The 24166-nt window shown below is 34.1% G+C and overlaps 1 protein-coding gene across 1 annotated transcript in view; it reads left to right on the forward strand.

Moving 5' to 3' along the window:
• The window catches only part of LOC131855421 (inaD-like protein), a 232420-nt gene that overhangs the window by 71840 nt on the left and 136414 nt on the right, over positions 1-24166 (forward strand). Inside the window, exons 13-17 of the mRNA XM_059206696.1 lie at positions 259-396; positions 1522-1639; positions 1924-2066; positions 3829-4003; positions 11711-11802. Of these exons, the coding sequence (XP_059062679.1) occupies positions 259-396; positions 1522-1639; positions 1924-2066; positions 3829-4003; positions 11711-11802 (666 nt within the window). The remainder of the gene's footprint in view (positions 1-258; positions 397-1521; positions 1640-1923; positions 2067-3828; positions 4004-11710; positions 11803-24166) is intronic.

Consider the following 24166-nt stretch of genomic DNA (forward strand, 5'->3'; position numbering starts at 1 on the left):
TTTTTTTTTATTCTCACACTATTATTACATAGTATAAAATAAAGTCGCTGTCGCTGTCTGTCCCTATGTATGCTTAATTCTTTAAAACTACGCAACGGATTTTGAAGTTGTTTTTTTAATAGATAGAATGATTCTATATGAAGGTTTATATATATTATACATGTATACCCGTGCGAAGCCGGGGCAAGTACCTAATATTATATATTTCAAACCAGCGAAAATTGGAAGAGATATTTATCCAATAATGTTCTGCTGCAGGTGAATGGGTGGCGTGTATTGGGTGCCCATCACGTGGAGCTGGTGACGCGGCTGCGGGCTGTACAGTCGCCGGTCACGCTGGTCGTCGTCAGGAAACGGAACGAGAAGCGGCCTGGTCCTGAACCTGGATATGCCAGGGTATGTATTGAATTTCTTTCTAAACTGAGGAGAGCTTATAGTCGTATACTGTTTTTATGCATGATAATTTTGGAGGCAACTAGTAAACTATGATAAATACCTTATAGATTACCACAATTAAGATCCACGCTTTTGCCGGTGGAACTTTTTTTGCCACGCTCAACCACATTGCGGAATCACCTTCCAGCAATGGTATTTCCGAACCGATACAATATTGAAACCTTCAAGAAAAAAGCTTATTCCTTTTTAAAAGGCCGACAATGCACTTGCAATTCCCTTGGTGTTGCGGGTGCTCATGGGCGGCGGTAATCACTTACCATCAGGTGAGCCGCGTGCTCGTTTGTCCCCTGTGTTATAAAAAAATAGTTCTTATCTATTTTTAGTTTAGGTTTTGGGTTATTGTCACGTGTTAAGACCTTATACAAGTCTTAACGGCAGCATGTTGGTGGGAATCTGGGCTACAAACGCCTTTTGACTCAACTTCAGCTGCGCCACCCTCAATGTCTAGTCCGTATATAATGAAATGGTCCACCGATTGCGCTAACCAGTGCAGGATGAAAGGATATCATCAGATGATAGATAGGATTCATCAAGAATTTATCATAATGGTTTCCAGGGAGATCTTAACTGACATGCTACATTGCTAGCAATGGGATCATCAGTTCAATTACTAAAAACCCTTTCTTCATAAGAAAGGTTATATTGTGGGTACTAGACAATTGATACAAATACAGCGATACCTCGACATACGAGTATCTCAAAGCGATTATCTCGATTTAAATTTCACCTGCAGATTTAAAAAAAGTGTCCAAAGAGATTTGTTTCTTTCTCTTTTCCTTCCTTCTTTAGGATATTGCGGTAATGAGTTGAGCAAATTTCGTTCAATAAGTCCGATGTAAGACCAGTTGCAACTTTTTCTTATCCACGAATTCTACAACATTCTACCACAATCCTAAGATCTCCTTTATATCTCTTGTAGAGATAACCTCCTCCTCTCTCACCTCATTGTCAAAAACAAGACCGTGTTCTTGACCTCTAGTTGTTCTTTGAAACCATTAAAATTTTGTGGATTTAGTGGTGAGGTGATAACTAACGGGCTACAATGGTATCGTATTCAATTTCCAGAACCAGATCCTGGGCGGCAGCCTGCAGGAGCTGCTGGCGCCGCCGCAGCGCCTCATCAAGGCCAAGTCAGAGAGCGAGGTCGCCTCCCTCTGCAGCGCAGCCACCGTGCTCTCCGCGGGTTAGCACCACATTATCTCTTTCCTCTTCTCTGTTCACGAACATACAATATACCATACTCGCACACTTTTACGAAATATCCAGACCGTTGAAAACAATCACACTCATGATAACAAACGTTTATATGTGAGGAATCGAATCCGCGATAATCGGAAGTAAAACGGTGTGCAATACTTCTAGACCACCGATGCCGTCATAATTGCTTTTGTTTTGATGTAGATGTATTATATTTCTGTACGTGCATGATGGAGCAACAATTCAAGGTCATTTATATTTTATTTACAGAATTCTGCAGTGACTCCCTAGAGCGGAACAGGTCCAGATCCTTGGAACCTCTGAGTGGTTTGGCGATGTGGAGCGACCGTGTCCAATACATACAGCTCCTAAAGGAAGAAAGGGGTCTTGGGTTCTCAATACTTGACTACTTGGTGAGTAGAGTCATCTTGTTAGATTCATTTATGTGCGAGAATTTACTTAGTTTGTATATAGGTACAATAATTCTGTTAAAAAGATAAATTATTTAAAACGCACCATCGTTTTATTCGATTTTGCTCCAAAATGAACATCAAATTTTTCGATTACTTTTTTAATATCTTCTATATCATTCTCGGAATTAGAATTGAATATAGTATAAATATCATCCATTTGATCCTACCAAATTAATTAATAAAATAGCTTGTACGTTTTTTTATGAATCCTAATGCTTTCAAGAAACTTTGACACAGACGTAACCAATTGCTCTCTCTTTTGCAAAATAAATATTGTTTTTATTAGCTGCTTTGCCCCATAATAAAACGACATTATACTACGGAAATAGCTCTATTTTCTCTATTCTATAAGCCCCAATATAGGACATATTGGGGTGTGTAGATTTAATAATTTTTATTGCTTTTGTAACATATTATTAGCAGTAAACCAATTTAAAACAGAAGATAGAGAAAGAGCACGGTTTGCTTTGTCGATGTCGTCAATTTGTTGATTGACTTTAATGTCCAATGAAGTATCATCGACAAACAGAACTATATCTACTATATTTTCTAAAAATAAAAAAGGACCTAGAATAGATAGATAGATAGATAGATAAGTTCTTTAATCAGCCATTACAAACACATAGCATACATGAGGTACATTTTATAAATAGAAATAAAGTTTACAGATTAAATAATACAGAAATATGATATTACAAAATAAAATAAAATAAAAATGGAGGTGGCTTTATGTGTCGAAATGATGAAGAGGCAACCAACTCAGCATGAAGCTACAGATAAGTCTGCAGCGCTGATATTCTGTTGGCTCCTATAATTAAATACATACTTACATACATATATACGTGAATGTTTATATATTACACTTCGAGCTCTTAAAAAAATTATACTATTACAAAACACTATACAATATACAAATAGATTAAAAATGAAGTGGTGTGTTATGTATACATATATTGTTAACCTACAGATACATACTACGTACATAAATAATAGTTGTTGTTAGCATATACAAGGTCGCTGGCTAAACGCGCCGTGAGTCAGACATTATTGTTCCTGACCATGCTTACCGACTTCGGTCGTTGAAAAAAAAGACTCCTCAGATAAAGGACCTCCTATTTAAAGTCAGTTGTTCAGACAATAAGTGTTTTTTTAAAAGGTTTTTAAAATTCACTTTAGTTTTTATATTATGAATGGGAGGAGGTAAGTTATTCCAACATTTGGAGGCCATATATCTGAAACTGCCTCTGAAGGCAGTAGTCCGATGTGCTGGAGTCACTAGTCGATACAACGAAGCCCTGGTTTTAAAAGCATGCTGATTGCCAGACCACACAAGTTTTCTATAAAGGTAATCAGGCATTCCCTGATTCAGATCCCTGAGGGACAACTATTTTAATACTAACTTTTTCTGACTTTCCATCATTTATTTTAACAAGTGGCATTCTATCATCTTAATAGAGATTTCATTATGCTTAGAATTTCATTCCTGATATCGTAGTTATTCTAGTCTGCGTAAAAGTATTTCATCAGTCAATCGAATGCTTTTGAGGTCTATACTAGCTATACCGATAAGAATTGTTTTGGGGTTCTATTGGGTTCAATAAAGTTCCCCAATAATATTATTAGTTACATGTAGAGAATACGATCGTCTATCGTTACTATCCGTGTAGATGATGAGACGTGTAGAATTCGGTACCGTCGTCAGGACCCGTCGGAGGCGGGCAGCTCCGTGATCGTGGTGCGGTCGGTGGTGGGCGGCGGCGCGGCGGCGGCGGACGGCCGCCTCGCGCCCGGCGACCGCCTCGTCTCCGTCAACGGCCGGGACGTCGCGCGCGCGCCCCTCGCCGCCGCCGTCGCAGCCATCAAGGCCGCGCCGCCAGGTAACTGCGCCCGCCTGTAGGGGACACCTGCCAGCTGGCAGCGGGCAGGTGGCAGCGGGCAGGTGACAGGTGGCAGCTGGCAGCTGGCAGCTGGCAGCGGGCAGGTGGCAGCTGACAGCTGGCAGGTGACAGGTGGCAGGTGGCAGGTGACAGGTGGCAGCTGGCAGCTGGCAGCTAGCAGGTGGCAGGTGACAGGTGGCAGGTGGCAGCTGGCAGCTGGCAGGTAACAGGTGACAAGTGGCAGCTGGCAGGTGGCAGGTACCAGGTGGCAGATGGCAGCTGGCAGGTAACAGGTGACAGGTGGCAGCTGGCAGGTACCAGGTAGCAGCTGGCAGCTGGCAGGTACCAAGTAGCAGCTGGCAGCTGGCAGGTAACAGGTGACAGGTGGCAGCTGGCAGCTGGCAGGTGGCAGGTGGAAGACGCCACGCGGCAAGTAACGGGGACGCGAAAAGTAGTAAGAGCCTAGCGATGTGTGAGATACACCAAAAAATCATCAGTTAAACTCTTACGGTGGAAGCCATATTGGCTGAAGGTATTTAAAGAGTTCAACATTGATTGCACTCTCCATGATCTTGGACACAACTCCAGAGCACACTTCTTTAACACCAATGCCGGTATGCCGTCTGGTCCATTCGACTTGTTATCGTCAAGAGACAGCAACTGACTCTTCGTTGCGTTACGGATATTTCCGGTATAGAGCTACCACTACACCTTGGGATAATAGTAGTTGTGGTTTCCCCAACGTCTATTAAAAAGAGCAGCACACAAGTTTCTTGCTCATTCTTCTTGTGATGAAACTGCATTCCGAATGAGTGGTAGAATTAAAATATGACTATTCAAAAGTGCTTGTAGTGAGTTTATTTGAATAAAGATTATTTCTATTTCTTGAGTATTTGTAGAGCCTTCTCTTTTGCACTGAGTGCCAGGTTATCATGTGGATTCCGTAGTGATGCTAAGGACGACTGACAGAAGTTATCTTCGGCTGCTTTAGCAAGCGACCAATAGGCACTACTTCCAGAAGGATGTCGAGCAAGTTGCTCTCCAATTTTGCTGACGAAGTCGAATTTGGCTCTAGCAATTACCGTCTGACTAAACCTGGTTGCAGCATTTAAATTCTGCCTTGCATCAGATACGCCAACGTGACTGTTGGAACTACTTGGAACGATTGGTCCAAGCCTGATAATACATAATAATTCATAGAGAATGTTATACATATTTTATTTTATTTTTATTTTTTACAATTCACACAGCGCCATCTAGACCCAAGTTAAGCTAGCTAAAGCTTGTATTATGGGTACTAGATAACTGATACAAATACATAGATATTTTTTTTCGTAAATACATACATATTATACATAGAAAATACCAAGACCGACGCAAACAATCATACTCATGAATATAAATGTTTCCGTGCGAGGAATCGAACCCGCGACCATCGGACGTAAGGCGGTGTGCTAGACCGCTAGACCACCGAGGTCGTCAATTTACCAGGGATGTTAGGGAGCTCCGTAACCGTAACCGAAACTATCGGATATCCGATATAAAAAAATATTCGTAACCGTAACCGAATCCGAAATAAAAGTTTCGGATAATATCGGATAGGGACGGAGCCTAATAGAGACACGTTGTGTAACCATTTTATTAGCTATTTGTATTTTACTTTTGAAATTCCTTAAAAAATTTATATCCGTAACCGAAATTATCCGAAACTAACGGATAATCCAAAATAATTTCATAGCTGTATCCGGCATAATAATCATTCCTATATCCGAAACCTATCCGTGACCGAAATTTCATAGAATAACTTTATTTAATCACTTTTGAATAGTCAACATTTTTTTTAAATCTACCGCTTATTCGGAAAGCTGTCTTATCACAAGAAGAATAAGCAAGAAACTTGTGTGTTGCTCTTTTAAACAATCCTTGTAAGTTCACATTTTACAAGTTGAAACGTGTGAATACAAACTACCAACCAGAACTAATTTATTTAGGCTCAAATATAAAAGACACAATAAGATTAAATCAGTCGTAGTGATAAGAGCAGACCAATCCCTACAAGCAGCACTCGTTCGAGTATGACGGATGAGCCAGCCATCACTGCGCTCGACCATATTTTAGGGAGCCCAATGACCCGGCCCACCATTCCGCCACATGTCTGGACATTTTAGTGAGCATGACTCATTCCACTCGACCACGTCACAGCTACAAAAATTACTATATGGTAGTTACAGTATTCGCACTTTACATAAGGATGCATGCGGCAATCAATACAAAAGCCGCTACGCTATCATATATCAAGAAAGCAGTATGAAAAATAAATTATAACGTTGTCCGCAAATAAACTTATACTTGCTATATATTGCTATCATCTATAAATTCATCTATCCTATATCCATAACATACTTGATATTTACCTGTTAAATAGTGAGTTAAAAAAAAATATTCCAAACTATTATCTTATGTAAATACAGTAATATCAATAAACAACTATCTCTACCGACATGAGAGATAACTAATTATCACTGTGTGATTTTATAAACGAAGGTTTTGTGTCTAGGTACATTGTATATATTAATATTAAAAATTTGTATGTTTGTTACTAAAACTTTTTTTTGTTTTAATAATTGGTATGCGCTTGGTCTTACCTCATCTGATGGTAAATGATGGTAAGATCCAGGATGTAGCGCATTTACCCAGAAGATATCTTCACCATAGAATTGAAGAATCTGGAGTTGTATGTCTCCGGGAACACAAAAGCTGGAAGTGTGTACCACTCTTTGGCAGTGCGTATTAGGAAGGACGATGCGAACCGGTCAGTGCGAATGTGCGGAATTTCCACGACGTACGGAAGAAGTCCCAGTGCTCGTCGGGTAGTTCGGTGGTAAATTTATGGCAATATTTATGGCAAGATTACATATGTACATAAGAAGTATGAAAGTGGCGCCGGTGTCGGAGAGGTTGAAGAGTAATCGTCTATCATGGTATGGGAGAAAGAGAGAAAGGGAGTAAATAACGAGATGACTGCGAATAGGGGTGGAAGAGAAAAATATATTACGACGATCACAAATAAATGGGATAAGGATCATAACTACATACATACATACATACATATAAATAAAATTGGAGTGTCTGTTTGTAATATTGAAATAACCGTTTTTTACTACATGTATATGAATATAAATACGGTATATATACCAAAACAACATTTTATTCAATTTTTGTCTGTCTGTCTGTTTGTTCCGGCTAACCTCTGAAATCGCTGGACCGATTTTGCGGGACTTTTTTTACAAACTCGCTACCCACCCCGGCTTTGCACGGGTATACATGTATTATATATATATGAAGATTCCTCTTGAATCATTCTATCTATTAAAAAAACCGCTTCAAAATCCGTTGCGTGTTTTTAAATATTTAAGCATACATAGAAATGGACAGACAGCGACAGCGACTTTGTTTCATACTATGTTACTAGCTGTTCCCGCGACTTCGTTCGCGTGGAATTTAATTTTATATTTTTCTAAAATAAACGTAGTCTAAGTCACTCCTTATTACATCAGCTACCTGTCAGAAAAAGTCCCGTCAAAATCGGTTCAGCCGTTTAAGAAATTAGCCGGAACAAACAGACAGACAGATAAAAGTTGTAAAAAATGTTATTTTGGTGTATATACCATATTTATATTCATATGCATGTAGTAAAAAACGGTTATTTCAATATTACAAACAGACACTCCAATTTTATTTATATGTATAGACGATTACGAACAATACCGTGAGTAATAAACAGTATTAACTCATTTTGTGGCTTCAATGAAAACATAATTATCAAAACAAACATATCATACTCATTGTTCGAGAACAACATTAATAAAACATAGTGAACAGTCGGCACTTTGTCACGTCCCTGTTTTGTATTCACATGTAACTTTGAATACAATTTATTCAAATACAAATATGAATACAAACTTTGTATTTGAATTTGTGTGGTTTACAGTGATATTATTATTTCTTGTGACCGTTTAAGTTTGCTGTGCTCTGCAATCTGAATTCTTGCATATATTACTGACGGTTGACCGGTTATACGAATAAAAAATATAAAAACTTTTTGAACTAGCAATAACAAATATATATTTTAACAGTTAACAAACGTGTGTGTGTGAATTACATGGTAGTGTATGTAATGTTTGTTTTTTTATTGATTTAATGTATTTTTATGTATAAATTTAGAAAGATTATCATTCAATATTTCTTCTTTATATAAATTATAAGTGCGTGAAATTTCATACTCCTCGCAATTTTCGTAAAAATGGTTAATAATAATAATAATCTCAGGACAATTCACACAGCGCCATCTAAACCCAAGTTAAGCTAGCTAAAGCTTGTGTTATGGGTACTAGATAACTGATACATATACATAGATATTTTTTTGTAAATACATACATATTATACATAGAAGACAGAAGAAAGGGATTACTCCCAACAAATCATCTTTCACACAGTCTTTCCATCTCTTTTCCGGCTTACACTATCTATAGTGTTCACTTATTTTTTATTTATGTCTTCTTGTATGTAAGTTGTTATCGACATAATATCGGCTCGTTAGCCATAGCTCCACGTCTTTACTCCGCGGCGCTTGCGCAGGAAATCCGTCACCTCTTGCGCACGGCGGCCTGTGTACGCTCGGCTCGAGACGATATAGTGTTTCCACATACACTACACTATCCACATTCATATATAACACCATCCTTGAAATATTAGCTAGTCATAATTAATTGCAATTATTATATTGATGTATAATAATAACTCGTCATTATTATTATTTATTATTACAACTGATTGTGTTTGAGGAAATTACATGTTTACCCGATGTAGAATCATAACATTAATAAATGAAGTTTAAATAGAATAGAATAGAAAATCATTTATTCAAATAAACTTAATTTAAGCACTTTTGAATAGTCATAACAATTTGTTTTTTATCTACCACTCGTTCGGAAAGCTGTCTCATCACAAGAAGAACGAGCAAGAAACTTGTGTGTTGCTCTTTTAAATAATCCTTGTAAGTTTACATTTACAAGTCGAAACGTGTGAATACAAACTACCAACAAGCACTAATTTTTGGGTCAAATATAAATATGCAATAAGATTAAATCAGTCGTAGTGATAAGAGCAGACCAGTCCCTACAAGCAGCACTCGTTGTATGACGGACATCACTGCGCTCGTATTTAGGGAGCCCATTGAGTATGATGTCTGGACATTTTTGACTACTCATTCGACCACGTCACAGCTATAAAAATTACTATATGTATACTGTTTTAAGGATGCAGAAATATATATGTATGAAAATTAAAATTATAACGTTGTCCGCAAAAAACTTATTCTTGCTATATATATCATCTATAAATTCATCTATCTTATAATAGGCTTTTTTACATAACATTTGTTTAATATAAGATTTGAATTGCCTCTCTGTAAGATGGACTCTGGCAGTTTATTAAGAACGTTACCATAAAATGAATTACTAACTTTGTGTAGACCATTTCGGTAAAATTGCTTATTTTTAGCGGTTTAGTACTTGAAACTATCGTTTTACTTGTATACATAATATTTTCATAAATGTATGGAGGCAACGAGGATATTTGATTGTTTAAAGCATTGACGTAATGACTCTCTAGAACCCATACCATAAATAGAACATTTGTATATATAGTATTTATATGATTTTTAGCCGTATGCCATATGACATAACGCTATGGAAATATTTTATTTATGTCTGTTAAGCCTTAGTTATAATAATAATAATAAGTCTACTGGCTAATTTTGAAATATGGGGCCCCCATTGTAACCTCCAGTCCACTGTTATTCCTAAAAAAACTGTATCATTAACAAAATTTACTATTTCATCATTAAGCAATAGCTGCGTATTTACTTGTTTTACATTAGGCAGCGTGAATTTAACATTAGTTTTGTTGGAGTTCAATAATAGATTATTACATGTGAACCAATTTAGTATAGCAGAGATAGCATAATTTACATCGTCTAATTGATTACATTGGCGACCAATTTTAAACACGAACGAAGTATCATCCGCAAATAACACTATATCTGCAACTTTCTCTACCATGTAGGGAAGGTCATTTATATAAATTAAAAAGAGAAACGGGCCTAATATTGAACCTTGAGGAACGCCCATTTTTATATTGTCCTTAGACTTTACACCATCAATATCTACAGTTTATATCCTCTAGATAAGTTTTCATTAGACTTAGGTCATTATCTCTAATACCATAATTTTTGAGCTTGTACAAAAGTGTTTCATGATCTACGCAATCAAACGCCTTCGACAAGTAAAAAAAAACGCCGAGAGCATCCTGTGAGTTTTCCCATGATTCGAATATATGTGTAATAAGCGCTACACCTGCATCAGTAGTAGACTTGCCGGCAGTAAACCATATTGCTGACTGTGAAAGTCCGTTATTATTTAACATTTGGTTAAACATAATCTTTTCTACTTTCTAGAACTGGCAAAATAGAAATTGGTCTATAGTTGCTTTTTTATCTCCAGATTTAATTTCTAAATTTCATTAAGCCATTATCAACACATTTATTGAAAATAGTAGCTAGATAAGGAGCAACAATATCTATGAATGTATATATTTAAGACATGTCCCAGAGATCTTCCGTATTTTTTAAATTTAACTGTTTGAATATTTTTATGACATGAAAAGGGCTGACATGTGAAAATTTAAATTAGTTAGTTTGTACCGCATAATGCTAATGGATTATGACTTTTAACAAAGTCAAAGTCTATTCTCATCGCTTCATCTGCGATGATTACGGGTTGGATTCTCGCGTGGTACATTTGTATTTATGAGTATGATTGTTTGTATCGATCTTAGGTTCTATGTATCTGTTTTTGCAGAAATATATATGTGTTTACAGAAAAAAAATATCTAAGTATTTATATCAGTTGTCCAATACCCATAATACAAGATCTAGTTTGACACTAGATGGCGCTGGTTGAAAGAACGTTATTTGACGGCCTCGGTGGTTTAGCGGTTTAGTACACCGTCTTACTTTCAATGGACACGGGTTCGATTCCTCGCAAGGCACTAACATTTGTATATATGAGTATGATTTTTAGTATCGGTCTGGGTATTTTGTTTATGTTATAGTTAGTTATAATAATAATAATAATGTTATGTTTGCGTGCCCTGACAGGGTCCATAATGATCTAGAACCAATTATAAACATCTTTCATTGTAACATTATGGAGTTCACTAAATATTGAGTATTGAGTATTAAATTTATAAAAGCAATACTAAAAAATATAAAAAAGAGTTACAAATATATATAACTAGCTTTTGCCCGCGACTTCGTTCGCGTTAATTTATCCCCTTAGGGTTGGAATTTATTAAAATCCTTTCTTAGGGGATACCTACGTTATAGTAGCTATATGCAAAGTCTCAGATCGATCGGTTTAAAATTGACAAAATTTCATACAAACTTTCATCCCCTTATTTATCCCCTTGGGGGTAGAATTAATCAAAATCCTTTCTGATGCCTACGTCATAACATCTACCTGCATGCCAAATTTCAGCTCTATCCGTCCAGTGGTTTGGGCTGTGCGTTGCTAGATCACTACGTCAGTCACCTTTGAGTTATATATATTTAGATTTTCGGTTTAATGAGTTTTTTTATTGTTACAGGAATTGTCACTATAGGTGTGGCGAAACCACTGCCGTGCAGTACCGTAGTGGGCGGCGAAAAGGCGAACGGCCACAGTACGCAAAGTAGTCAGGTATGATTATTTATATCACTATTATTACTTGTATAATATTATCATTATTAACCCTATCACTATTGTACCGATCACTATTATTGCGTTGTTATTTACGTGTTATAATATTTGATATATGTATTATCATTATTAATACTATCACTATTATACCGATCACTATTATTGCGTTGTTATTTACGTCTTTTATATGTGTTAAAATCTTTGATTTCATATTTCCTTTATTAGACATTGTAAAAACTCTTTTATTTAATCGTCGCCTTGCTGATCTATAAATACTATCTGTCTCTGTGTATTACCCGCGTAATATATATTTGTGTCATCAGAAGATTTACCCGCAAGAAATTTATAGCCTGTATTTTCTGATGTATAAGCTATATTCTGCTCTTATCACTACGACTGATTTAATCTTATTGTGTTTTTATATTTGACCCTAAATAAATTAGTGCTGGTTGGTAGTTTGTATTCACACGTTTCGATTTGTAAAATGTGAACTTACAAGGATTGTTTAAAAGAGCAACACACAAGTTTCTTGCTTATTCTTCTTGTGATGAGACAGCTTTCCGAATAAGCGGTAGATTTAAAAAAAAATGTTGACTATTCAAAAGTGCTTAAATTAAGTTTATTTGAATAAATGATTTTCTATTCTATTCTATTCTATTCTATTGCAGTGAAGTTTCATTAAAATCTGTTCAGTCGTTTTTGCGTGAAAGGGTAACAAATATCATTCCATGTTATACATCGATACTCTCAGACTTTAGTGTTTATAATATTAGTTTAGTAACATTTTATTCTATTATATAGACTGGAGCTAATTGGACTAATTAAAATTTAATTATTAATTCGCGTATAATAAAGTAATGGGTTTAGGATGTTGTTTGGGCTCCCTCGGTTCTGTAGCGCATCAGAGATGTTTGCAGCAGCGCGGATAGATGGTTTTGAAGCCATGCGGAATAGAACTGCATCACTGATGTGTAGAATTCAGGGGAGCGCAAACAGCCTCCTAAACACCATATCATATATGTCGGATTGTCCGCTCCAGAGACACTGGACATCGCTGCACTGCTGCGGACCCAGTGCTTCTGGACGTGGAAATAGGCATAAATATATGAATTGAATGAATAAAATTGTAATTTACTAATATAAGTTGTTTACTAATATAATATACATACATATTCGAAATAAATTAAATAAATAATAATTGACGACCTCGGTGGTCCAGCGGTCTAGTACACCGTTTTACGACCGATGGTCGCGGGTTCGATTCCTCGCACGGCTCAAACATTTGTATTCATGAGTATGATTGTTTGTATAGGTCTGGGTGTTTTCTATATATAATATGTATGTATTTACAAAAAAAAAATATCTATGTATTTGTATCAGTTATCTAGTACCCATAACACAAGCTTTAGCTAGCTTAACTTGGGTCTAGATGGCGCTGTGTGAATTTTCCTAAGATTATTATTATTAATATTATTAATATAAATATTATTATAATAATAATAATATTTCAGGACAATTCACACAGCGCCATCTAGTCCTAAGCTAAGCAGAGCTTGTGTTATGGGTATTAGACCACTGATATAAATACATGAATACATTTTTTTTGTAAATAAATACATATTATACATAGAAAACACCCAGACCGGTACAAACAGACATACTCATGAATACAAATGTTTGTACCGTGCGAGGAATCGAACCCACGATCATCGGATACTAAAGCGGTGTGCTAAACCACTAGACCACCGAGGCTGTCAATAAATAAATATATACAATATACAACAAAAAAAAGAAATCTAAACTGTAGTCAATAATCATAATCATTCGTAGTCTGGTCGCTGAACAGTCACTAGGCGTCAAAGCTATATCCGAACTCTAATGCCTGATGATGCCCCGTTCAGAGGCGAAACACGTGTCGCAATATGGGTGTAGACTCAATAACGGTCGGAATTTGATCACCAATAGAGAAGATGGTAACGCTTCCAGTAGCGGTGATCAGATTTCCACACTGAATATTTGTGGTCTCACACATGCTAATGGTAGCGGTAACAAAATAATATAAGTAATAAAATGGACATACGGAAAATAATATATAATTCGATAAAATATAATCATAATAGTCACTTCAAAATTAATATATTCGTTTTATTCATTATTATTATATTATAAAAAAGACGTCTATGAAAATAGACTTGAAATTAAAACACGTTACTGAATCTTTCACTAGTTAATGTAGATTTACAGGTTTTATATTAATTGTTTCATCATAGAGGTTCTCTACGCCTGCTTCCAGAAACATAAAAAAACAACTTATATCTAATCTGTGTGTTCATATCTGTAACCAATTCAATTATGGACACATACATGGACTTAACACAAACTTATAATTAGTGAAAAGATTTGGCGATATTGCCTTGAAGAATTTTTGAATTTCATGGAAATACTACTGAAGATTAGGCTGTATGGTCTCGTACCTTTGCCTATCCACTTATGAATAAAATATACCACTACCACTACTACCAATTAATCAGTAACCTACTCGTAATCCATCTTTTTTTATGAATAAAATATTTATTCATTTATTTCACTACTACCATATTATAAATACCTTATAGACTAACATACATATAATATAATATTTAAAAACCAATACATGTACAAATATAAAAAAGGTTTTTGAAGCCTCTATTTCTGAATAGAGGTTGTAAATGATAATGTTTTTGTAAAAAAAATCTAACTTAAAATTAATAATAATAATAATGGCCTCTGCTATGGACGATTTAAGGCGTGATGGTTCATGAACAGGTCTTTTTGTGGCTGTATGAACTGATACGAATTTCAAGAAGGGTATATTAAGGTTTCTTAAGGGTCGGCAACAGGCACGCGATACCCCTGGTGTATCAGGCGTTCATAGACTACGGTAACTATTTACCATCAGATGGGCCGTATGCTTGATTGCTACCATCGTAGTATAAAAAAAATACGAGAGTGGCCTACCACAGGCTCGACGAGAGAAATTGTTGGCAGTAGTCGGTACTGACCGCCCTTAAAATGATATGATAATAAAATGATATTATATGATTACACTAAGAATGACTGCGTAGCGGTTGCTAGGTTAATTATCGCATGCCTCCTACTTGTTACTGTGTATTTATTTAAAACTAGCTGTACCCGCGATTTCGTCCGCGTGGAATTTAACTTTATTTTTCTAAAATAAAAGTAGCCTAAACAACTAAAAATTATTTTGTTCGTCTTAATTTATTCGTTCCATTAGGTACTGATAGGTTCAAACTAATACATTTACATCCTGCATCATCCCTTATTTTATCGCCATGGGGGTTGAATTATCAAAATCCTATTATTTAAGCGAACGTCTTCATTATAGTAGCTCCAATCTTTAACTTCAGTTCAATCAGTCGAAAATCTATGAAGATTTATACAAACTTTCATCCCCTATTTTATCCCCTTTGCGGTGGATCAAAATCCTTTCTTAGGGGATGCCTACGTCTTAACATCTACCTGCATGCCAAATTTCAGCCCGATCCGTCCAGTGGTTTGGGCTGTGCGTTAATAGATCACTATGTCAGTCACCTTTGAGTTACATATATTTAGATATACCTTATACGACATAATATTAAAGTCTATTTTAGTTCTATTATAGCAAACAACTGACTATTTTTATTTACAACATATAGGTTTAAATATAATAATAATTTGACAGAAAATTTAAAATACCAACAGACACTCAATTTTATTAATATATACATATATATGTATGTATGGATTACATACGGTGGGGATATATTAATTTTTAATTGAATTATGAAATTGATAAACCGTAATAGACCTACATGAATAAAAATAAATCTCAAGTTATATAAATATATATATATATGAAAAATATTACGTTTCTCACGCCGTTTTCCTGATTACCACCTTCGTGGTAAAAAAAAATGCGAATAGCTCCCAACGTCACGCTTTATCATGGTTATACAATTATATGTAAATATTTTTGTTATTTAATAATAAATAAATTGATAATAATTATTATTTATATGTAAATAAATGAAATTCATTAAGTGTTGTGATATTGTACACTCAGGGGAAAGTTAAAGTAAGTTGAAACTTATATTATTAAAGCTTATTATTTACGCTTAGAGCAGTATTTGTACCTGTAATTAAAATTAATATATAGCATGCAATTTTTTTTATATTTCAAAATTTTCTTGTTTAATTAATATTTAACAATTTTCTTGTACAGTAAAGGGAATTGAATTACCGCTCTAAGATTTTTCGTAAATTATTATTCTTATTTTTTTTTAACGTAATAATTTTTTAAATTACGATACTTTATATTTCCCTTTAATGTACAATATTTGATTAGCATGCTTTTGGAATTACATGTTTTTTACATTACTTATATTATTAACCGGGTCTTAGCTCGGTTAATTTTATGGCAAACTAGCTGTACTCGCGACTTCGTCCGCGTGTAATTTAACAAAAATAACTTTTTTGTTAGAGAATTTTTCTAAAATAAAAATAGCCTAAGTTACTCCTTATTACATCAGCTACCTGCCAATAAAAGTCCCGTCAAAATCGGTGCAGCCATTTCAGAGATTAGCTGGAACAAACAGACAAACAAACAGATAAAAAATGTAAAAAATTGTAAATGTTATTTTTGTGTGTCTACCGTATTTATATTCATATCCATATAGTAAAAAATGGTTATTTCAATATTACAAACAGACACTCCAATATTATTTCTATGTATAGATAGAGGTATTTACCTCTCAGTCAGATCGTGACCACTGGTAAAGCAAGTTGAAACGTCGTGAGAGGTAAATACGTTTAATTGCCATAAAATTATTCGTGTTAAGACCCGGTTAATAATATAAACAATGTATATTAAACACGAAAGTTTAAAAATAAATATTACAAGTTTATTGACTGAGGTGTTTTTTTTTTACAGAAATTGGAGTACTTTACGAAGATTCTAAGGTTGATCATGTCACTGCATCAGGACATCATGGAACTCCAACTGCAGTGTAGCCAGGATGTGATAGAACCCACTCTGCCGACCCCGTTTAGGGTTCCGCCGAAAATCAAAGCTGAAATCACGATGAAATGACATGAGAACAGACTGAAGTATGTGGTTACAGTTGAAACTCCTGAAATCCGTGATACGGGTGAAGGTGTGATGAAGTGTGATGAGCACAACATTTGATTTTTTTAATATAAAGTAACTTCGTCTGCTTCACACTTACATAACATTTGTCGTTATATATCACCCAATTTACATAATATCTTTATAAATTATAGCCTATATGTTATTCTGATATAGAAGCAAGATTACTGTGAAGTTTTATCAACATCGGTTCAGTAGTTTTTGCGTGAAAGAGTAACAAACATCCATCCATACTAACAAACTTTTATCGATAATATTAATAGGATATTCTCACTAATATTATAAAAGGGCAAGTAAGGTTGTTTATAACACTTTCACGCTTAAACCGCAGGATCATCATAGGGTTGTTACCGGTGTGTTTCAACACCAGGTCATATGTTGAGCGGAGCGCATTTATTCTTTTACGCTATGCTAAGTCTATGACAATCATTATCAACGACCAATACTCAAGAAAATAAACTCATGCATAAACCAAATATCTACTTTGAAAAGTATACACTCTATCCTGAGGAGATAAAAACCATCGCTCCTAAGAATATCCTTCAATTCTTGTCCCTGACGGGTCTAGGTAGCGAACTTTTAATAAGGGCGAGCACAATAGATCTATGTAGGTCGCAGTTTTACAGATCTTAATATCTGACAATAGCCCAAACCTCCCCAATAGAAAAAAATCTTCAAGAACATGACTGATCGTATGTTTTTGAGTGAAACGATCGAGATCTGAAAGTCGTCTTTCGAGTTTTGGTCTCTATGGGTCATGCCTTTTCGATCGATCCCCCGCCCAATTCAAACGGGGATCGAAATTACGACGGCCTGAGCCGAGGTTCGAACCCCTAGTGGTGCTAGACTAAAGTCGTATCCATCAGGCAGGAGTTGGCCTTCAGCCGCTCCATAAGTCCTTCCGCGGGTTTGAAGTGCCATCTGCACTCGCCCCTATCGTCCGGTGAAGCTGTTAAGGCCAGCTGCGGTCAACAGCATTAGAGTAGTTCGGAAAAAAATGCCTTTTCGTAGGACGTTACAAAGTATGCATTGTAATTAAACTGGCTTTTAAAAATAAAAGTAATTCAATTGAGTTTCTTGTCAGTTCTTCTTAATTGGATCTATATACCGAACTGGACGGTAGGGAAAAAAATTATAATGTAAAAACTTGACGTTCAAAAGCGGCTAAAATGTCCTACATGAATGAATGATTTTTGAATTTGAATTTGAATTTGATAGAGTGCAAATTTGATCTCTAAGACCTTTCCGCGCTTCGCGTTCCACTCAATGCAATATATACAAATGTATAAGAACATCGAGACAGTTGTGGGCAATATTTTCTTGCCTAAAATTTAGTGATATAAGGAAAAGAAAGAGGTGATTTTACATGTTACATTACGTCGTCCAATTCGCTTAAAGCTTTGCAAATATATTGTTAAGAATTAATAATTAATACATATTTGTTTTTACAAATATAATCTTAATACGAAGTGATATGGGGTTATAAAGATATATAGAAAAAAAGCAAAGCCGTGCGAAAAAACTATATATTAAGTGCTAAAACTGCCATCCATCTTGTTACAGAATTAAGAATGTTAATTATTGAAGTCTCGCATCGTTTGCTATATTATATAAATATTAATAATAATAATAATATATCGTTTTCTAAATATTAATAATAATAATAATATATTAAAAATAATTATAACTAAACATATCTAGTAAAAATGTGAAGTCTATATAATTTAAATGGAATTTAAATATCTGTATTGAATAATACCTATGGTTGATGGTAGAAGGTAGAAGTTTAAGGTTGTATGTATTTTAATGTCGAACCTTAAAGATAAAAAATATTGTTAAAGTAATATTTAGGCATTAGGAATGAATATGAAAAATTTGACCGTTTCTTAGACCAATATGCACACAAAATTTCATAAAAATCGGTAAAGCCGTTTCGGAGGAGTTTGGTAGCAAACACAGCGACCCGGAAATTTGGTGTATTAGATAATAAATTCAATTATTTGAACCAATTATAAATTCCATAATTTTAATATTAATTCAGGAATCATTCAATTGAATATCAAACTAAATGAAATGTTTCTATATGCTTACAGGAAATTTACGAACATATCATAGCTTGTAAGGAAATTATGGTAAAATAAATAAATAAATAATTATAATAAATTAATTAAATTCATAAATAAAATGTATTGTAAGCGTGGGTTGTGCCAAAGTTTATAATCATTTTTGTTAAATAAACAAAATGTATTACGAAATTTATGATTAAATATTCATAATTTATAAATGCTGAAGTGATTAACGGTTTAGAATTATGACTATATCTATGTTTAATATGTATGTTAAATAAATAAAATAAATATGTCTCAATTACTAGGCTGATTGTTCTAAAAGATGACAGGTTAGATTTGAAGTAATTAATTTTCTTTAATATTTATTAAATTAAAGAATATTAAACAACATTTATTATCTCTATTCTTCTCACAACAAGAAGAACGAGCAAGAAACTTGCGTGTTACTCTCTAAAATAATTTATGGTGGGAAAATATAAAATACTTCTTCTGTAGACATACTGATTAATGTTAATTATTTTACTTTTATAGGTCAGTAATTATCTGTCTATATAAATAAATAAATATAAAGACATTTATTTATTTCACGCTTCTAATGATTCATATCAGAAATACCTTTTGGACTAACATACATATGTAGTAATAATATAAGTAATAATTAATATTTATTCATATTTATTCATACAATATCATATATACAAACCTACTAGAGTATAAATGCTGAGAGAAATATTAGTAATATTTAACGAGCAACTTGCAAGATTCTGGCTCGTTCTTCTTATGATGAGTCTGCTTTCCGAATGAACAGTAAAATGAATTAATATTATATAACTACTAGCTGTCCCGGCAAACGTTGTTTTGCCTTAAAATAAAAAAAAAATAGGGGTGGGCTACCCCTAACATTTAGGGGGATGAAAAATAGATGTTGGCCGATTCTCAGACCTACTCAATACGCTCACAAAATTTCATGAGAATCGGTCAAGCCGTTTCGGAGGAGTATGGGAACGAAAACTGTGACACGAGAATTTTATATATAAGATTAAAAAGTGCTTATATTAAATTTGAGTGAAGGTTATTTCTTTATTTTTGTATTGTCACATTATTATTTCTTCTGCTTCTGTTTTTCAAATGAATGGTACAATAAAAAAATATTATATGACTATTCAAAAGTGTTTAAAGTTTAGAAATAGAAATAGAAATAACCTTTATTCAAATAAAGTTCATTTATGTACTTTTGAATAGTCATATTTTTTTTAATCTATCACTCATTCGGAATGCAGATTTATCACAAGAAGAATGAGTAAGAGACTTGTGTGTTGCTTTTTTGAAAATGTTTTTTTTTAATATAAATAATTACACAATAACAATAACAAGTTTATTCTAGTAAAGTTTATTTCTGTTTCTATTTCTATATCTTATTTCTACTATCTTTGTGTATGTAATTGTATAATTAGATCCTAAGTAAGGCCTACATGGATTTACAACGGTCTATTATTCAATATGGTGCAGGATAGAATTTAATTATAGTTAAGACAGATAATATATACTATTTGTTTAAGTAGATATATAAAATTATATATTTTATGTCAATGAAAATTATAAAAGTTGCATCTATATAAATATATATATTAGATATATTTATCATATGATCTTGATGAAAACTGTTGAATTATTAATTCATGTTATTGATTTAAACCTAACACATTATTAGAACAAAGATTTCTAAAGTACAAAATTGTATACGAAATAATAACATCTCAGAACAACCATAACAACACACAGCGCCATCTAGCACCAAGCTAAGCAGAGCTTGTGATATGGGTTATGTAGATAGCATTAAATATATATATATAGAAAACAACCAGACCGATAAAAACAATCATTCATCAATATACATGTTTGTACCGTGCGAGGAATCGAACCCGCGACTATCGGAAGTAAGGCGGTGTGCCTTCAGCCGCTCCATAAGTCCTTCCTTTGGTTTGGAATGTTATCTGCACTCGCCCCCTATAGTCCGGTGAAGCTGTAAAGCCAGCTGCGGCCAACAGCATTAGAGTAGTCAGAAAAAAATGTATGGTAGTGTGGTACATTGCTAGACTACCCTGGCTGGTATTCTGTGTTGGCCATAAGTGGCCATAAGTGACGGATAGCTAATGACCATAACCTAGAAATATGATAGAAATATAAATAAAATAAATATATCAAGAAATAAAATAAAGAAAGTTTTAGATGTACATTTTGAAAAGAAGGTTAGTCACCATAACCTTGAAATATGACATAAATATATCAACAAATCAGATAAAAGTATATAATTTAAAAAGAATACGAGCTGAGTTTCTTGTCAGTTCTTCGCATCTCGAAATCATTCCGAACTGGCGGTAGATTTGACATATCATAAGTCTGTAATAGACCTACATGAATAAAGAAATAAAAATTTTGAGAATTGAGCTACAGTATTGTCTTATTGATTGTTTTGTGAGGATTGTGTGATGTTTTGTCAATTGTCAGAGTATAAAGTATGTTATGAACTTGTTCTAGATTGGTGTGAAATGCTTTAAAAGTCTGTGTTAAATGTTGTTTCGAAGCTTTGTTGTGTGTTGCAGAAATAAATATTGCGCAAAATTTATTCGTGTCTCATTATTATACAATCATTTTTTAATAATAATAATAAAGAATTACAAACTGAAATTATTGGGACTATTGGCACTTACACAGCAAAATAATTGCATATATGTTGCTGTGTACCCCCTTACGTAGTATATATTATGTATTATATTATTGTATATTTAAATTTGATAAAGTTTTATATATTATCCCCTATGTATATTTATGATAGTATTATTTTATATATTAATATTATTAATGCCTACGTCATAACATCTACCTGCACGCCAAATTTCAGCCCGATCCGTCCAGTGGTTTGGGCTGTGCGTTGATAGTTCACTATTTCAGTCACCTTTGAGTTATATATATTTAGATATATGTTTCATCATATTCTGTAAAAATAATCTAAATACCGTTTTCGTTGACGTATATATGATTTTTTTTTTGTTATTATGGTGCACCATAAGAGCTGGAGTCGAGATAAATAATTCCGATAAATAAAATAAATAAATAAAGAAAAATATTTTATTCAGTGCAATGTAAAAAATATATTTTTTTTTTCCGTTTGTTGTTTATATTGTATTTTTTACATTGCACTGAATAAAATATTTTTCTTTCTTTCTTCTTTCTTTCAATATAAACAACAAACGAAAAAATAGTAGCTTTATAAAATGACATAATTAAACTTAATTTGCCGATCGGTTTAAAAATAAACATTTTTTACATCCAATAACTGAAATTCATCTCCTATTTGATAAAATAGGAGATGATACAGCTGGTTTTCAGTGGCACCAAAAATATATATATAAAAGGGGGGAGAGAGAGGGCACTAACCTAGCTATGTAGGGCAGGTCTCATCTAGTTGTTAGGGTAACCTATTTTTTTGTGTGATGACAATGGAATTTCACGATCCGTCCAGTGGTTTGGGCTGTGCGTTATCACCATGGTTTCCAGGACCGCGTGGAGGTCAACCTGACATGGTACTTTGCTAGCACGATGGTTTCCAGGGGAAACCTCGTGGAGGTCAACCTGACATGGTACTTTGCTATCACGATGGTTTCTAGGGGAAACCGCGTGGAGGTCAACTTGACATGGTACTTTGGTAGTAATGGGGTCGTAAGTCCACATTACTAACAATCCCCATCCCTCCAGGGTACCTTGTTTCACCCTACTCAATTGTTGGCCGTGTGGCGCGCATGCCTCCCTCCAGTATCGGGGTTCGTCCCTGGTAGTTATTTCATGTATTATACTAACTACATTTTTAGGTCCCTTAGTTAAGCATCCAAAAATGAAAATAGTTATGAATAGGTTCAACAATAATTGGGATAATCAGGACTGTGATCCTAAGGCCATATAAAAGATTAGGAACCAACATAGAACAGAGTCTTATCTATACAAGTATAAATATAAAAAAAATTGGAGTGTCTGTTTGTAATATTGAAATAACCGTTTTTTACTACATGCATATGAATATAAATACGGTACATACACCAAAATAAGATTTTTTACAATTTTTGTCTGCCTGTCTGTTTATTCAGGCTAATCTCTGAAATGGCTGGACCGATTTTGATGTGACTTTTATTGGCAGGTAGCTGATGTAATAAGGACTAACTGAGACTACTTTTATTTTAGAAAAATAAAGTAAAATCCACGCGGACGAAGTCGCGGGTGCAGCTAGTAGAAAATAATATAACAATAATGTGTCAAATCACACAACGTTATCTAGTCCTAAGCTAAGTGTTACAGATAGACAAAAGATGTTTGTGTTAATAAGTAACACGGTGCTGCTAGCCAGTTTACTTGAAACTCGGCTTGACACGCTACCGCGTGTCTAGATGATTGTTTCTATCGATCTGGGTGTTTTCTATGTACATATATTAATAATATATGTTTACAAAAAAAAAATCCATGTATCTATATATATATGAGTAAATATGATCTAATACCCATAACACAAGCTTTAGCTAGCTTAACTTGGGCCTAGATGGCGCTGTGTGATTTGTCCTGAGATTATTATTATTATATTATTACAAATAGGCACCATTCTTGTAAATTTGTAGATTTTTTAAATTTTGTAGAAAGTCTAATATGATAATTCGTAAGTTATAAAAGAATAATAGTTTCTAGAAGATATCGTTTAGTTATTTTTTCTGATAACACTAAAACGTCTGATGTTTCATTACCATGTTTGTATTATATGTGTACATAATACTAAAACAATAATAAGAAAGTATATAAACATCCTTGATAGTGTTTGGAACGTTCTAGAATTTAAACATACCGAATTGAAGTGCAGATAAAGTTTTTATCACACTTACTCGTAACATATATTTGGAGATACAGAGTATAGTTATTTGGAGTTTAACTATTTTAGCATAGTGACAAACCTCTTGCTGTTATCTCTTACATATGTAGTTTTAGTTAGTTAGTCTTCGCCGTGAAAAGGTCGCGGGTTGGATTCCTCGCATGGTATAAACATTTGTATTCATTCAAGCATACGGCCTTT

The sequence above is a fragment of the Achroia grisella genome, unplaced genomic scaffold, assembly GCF_030625045.1.
Source record: "Achroia grisella isolate CSIRO2021 unplaced genomic scaffold, CSIRO_AGI_Agris_v1 utg1419, whole genome shotgun sequence".
Lineage (NCBI taxonomy): Eukaryota > Metazoa > Arthropoda > Insecta > Lepidoptera > Pyralidae > Achroia > Achroia grisella.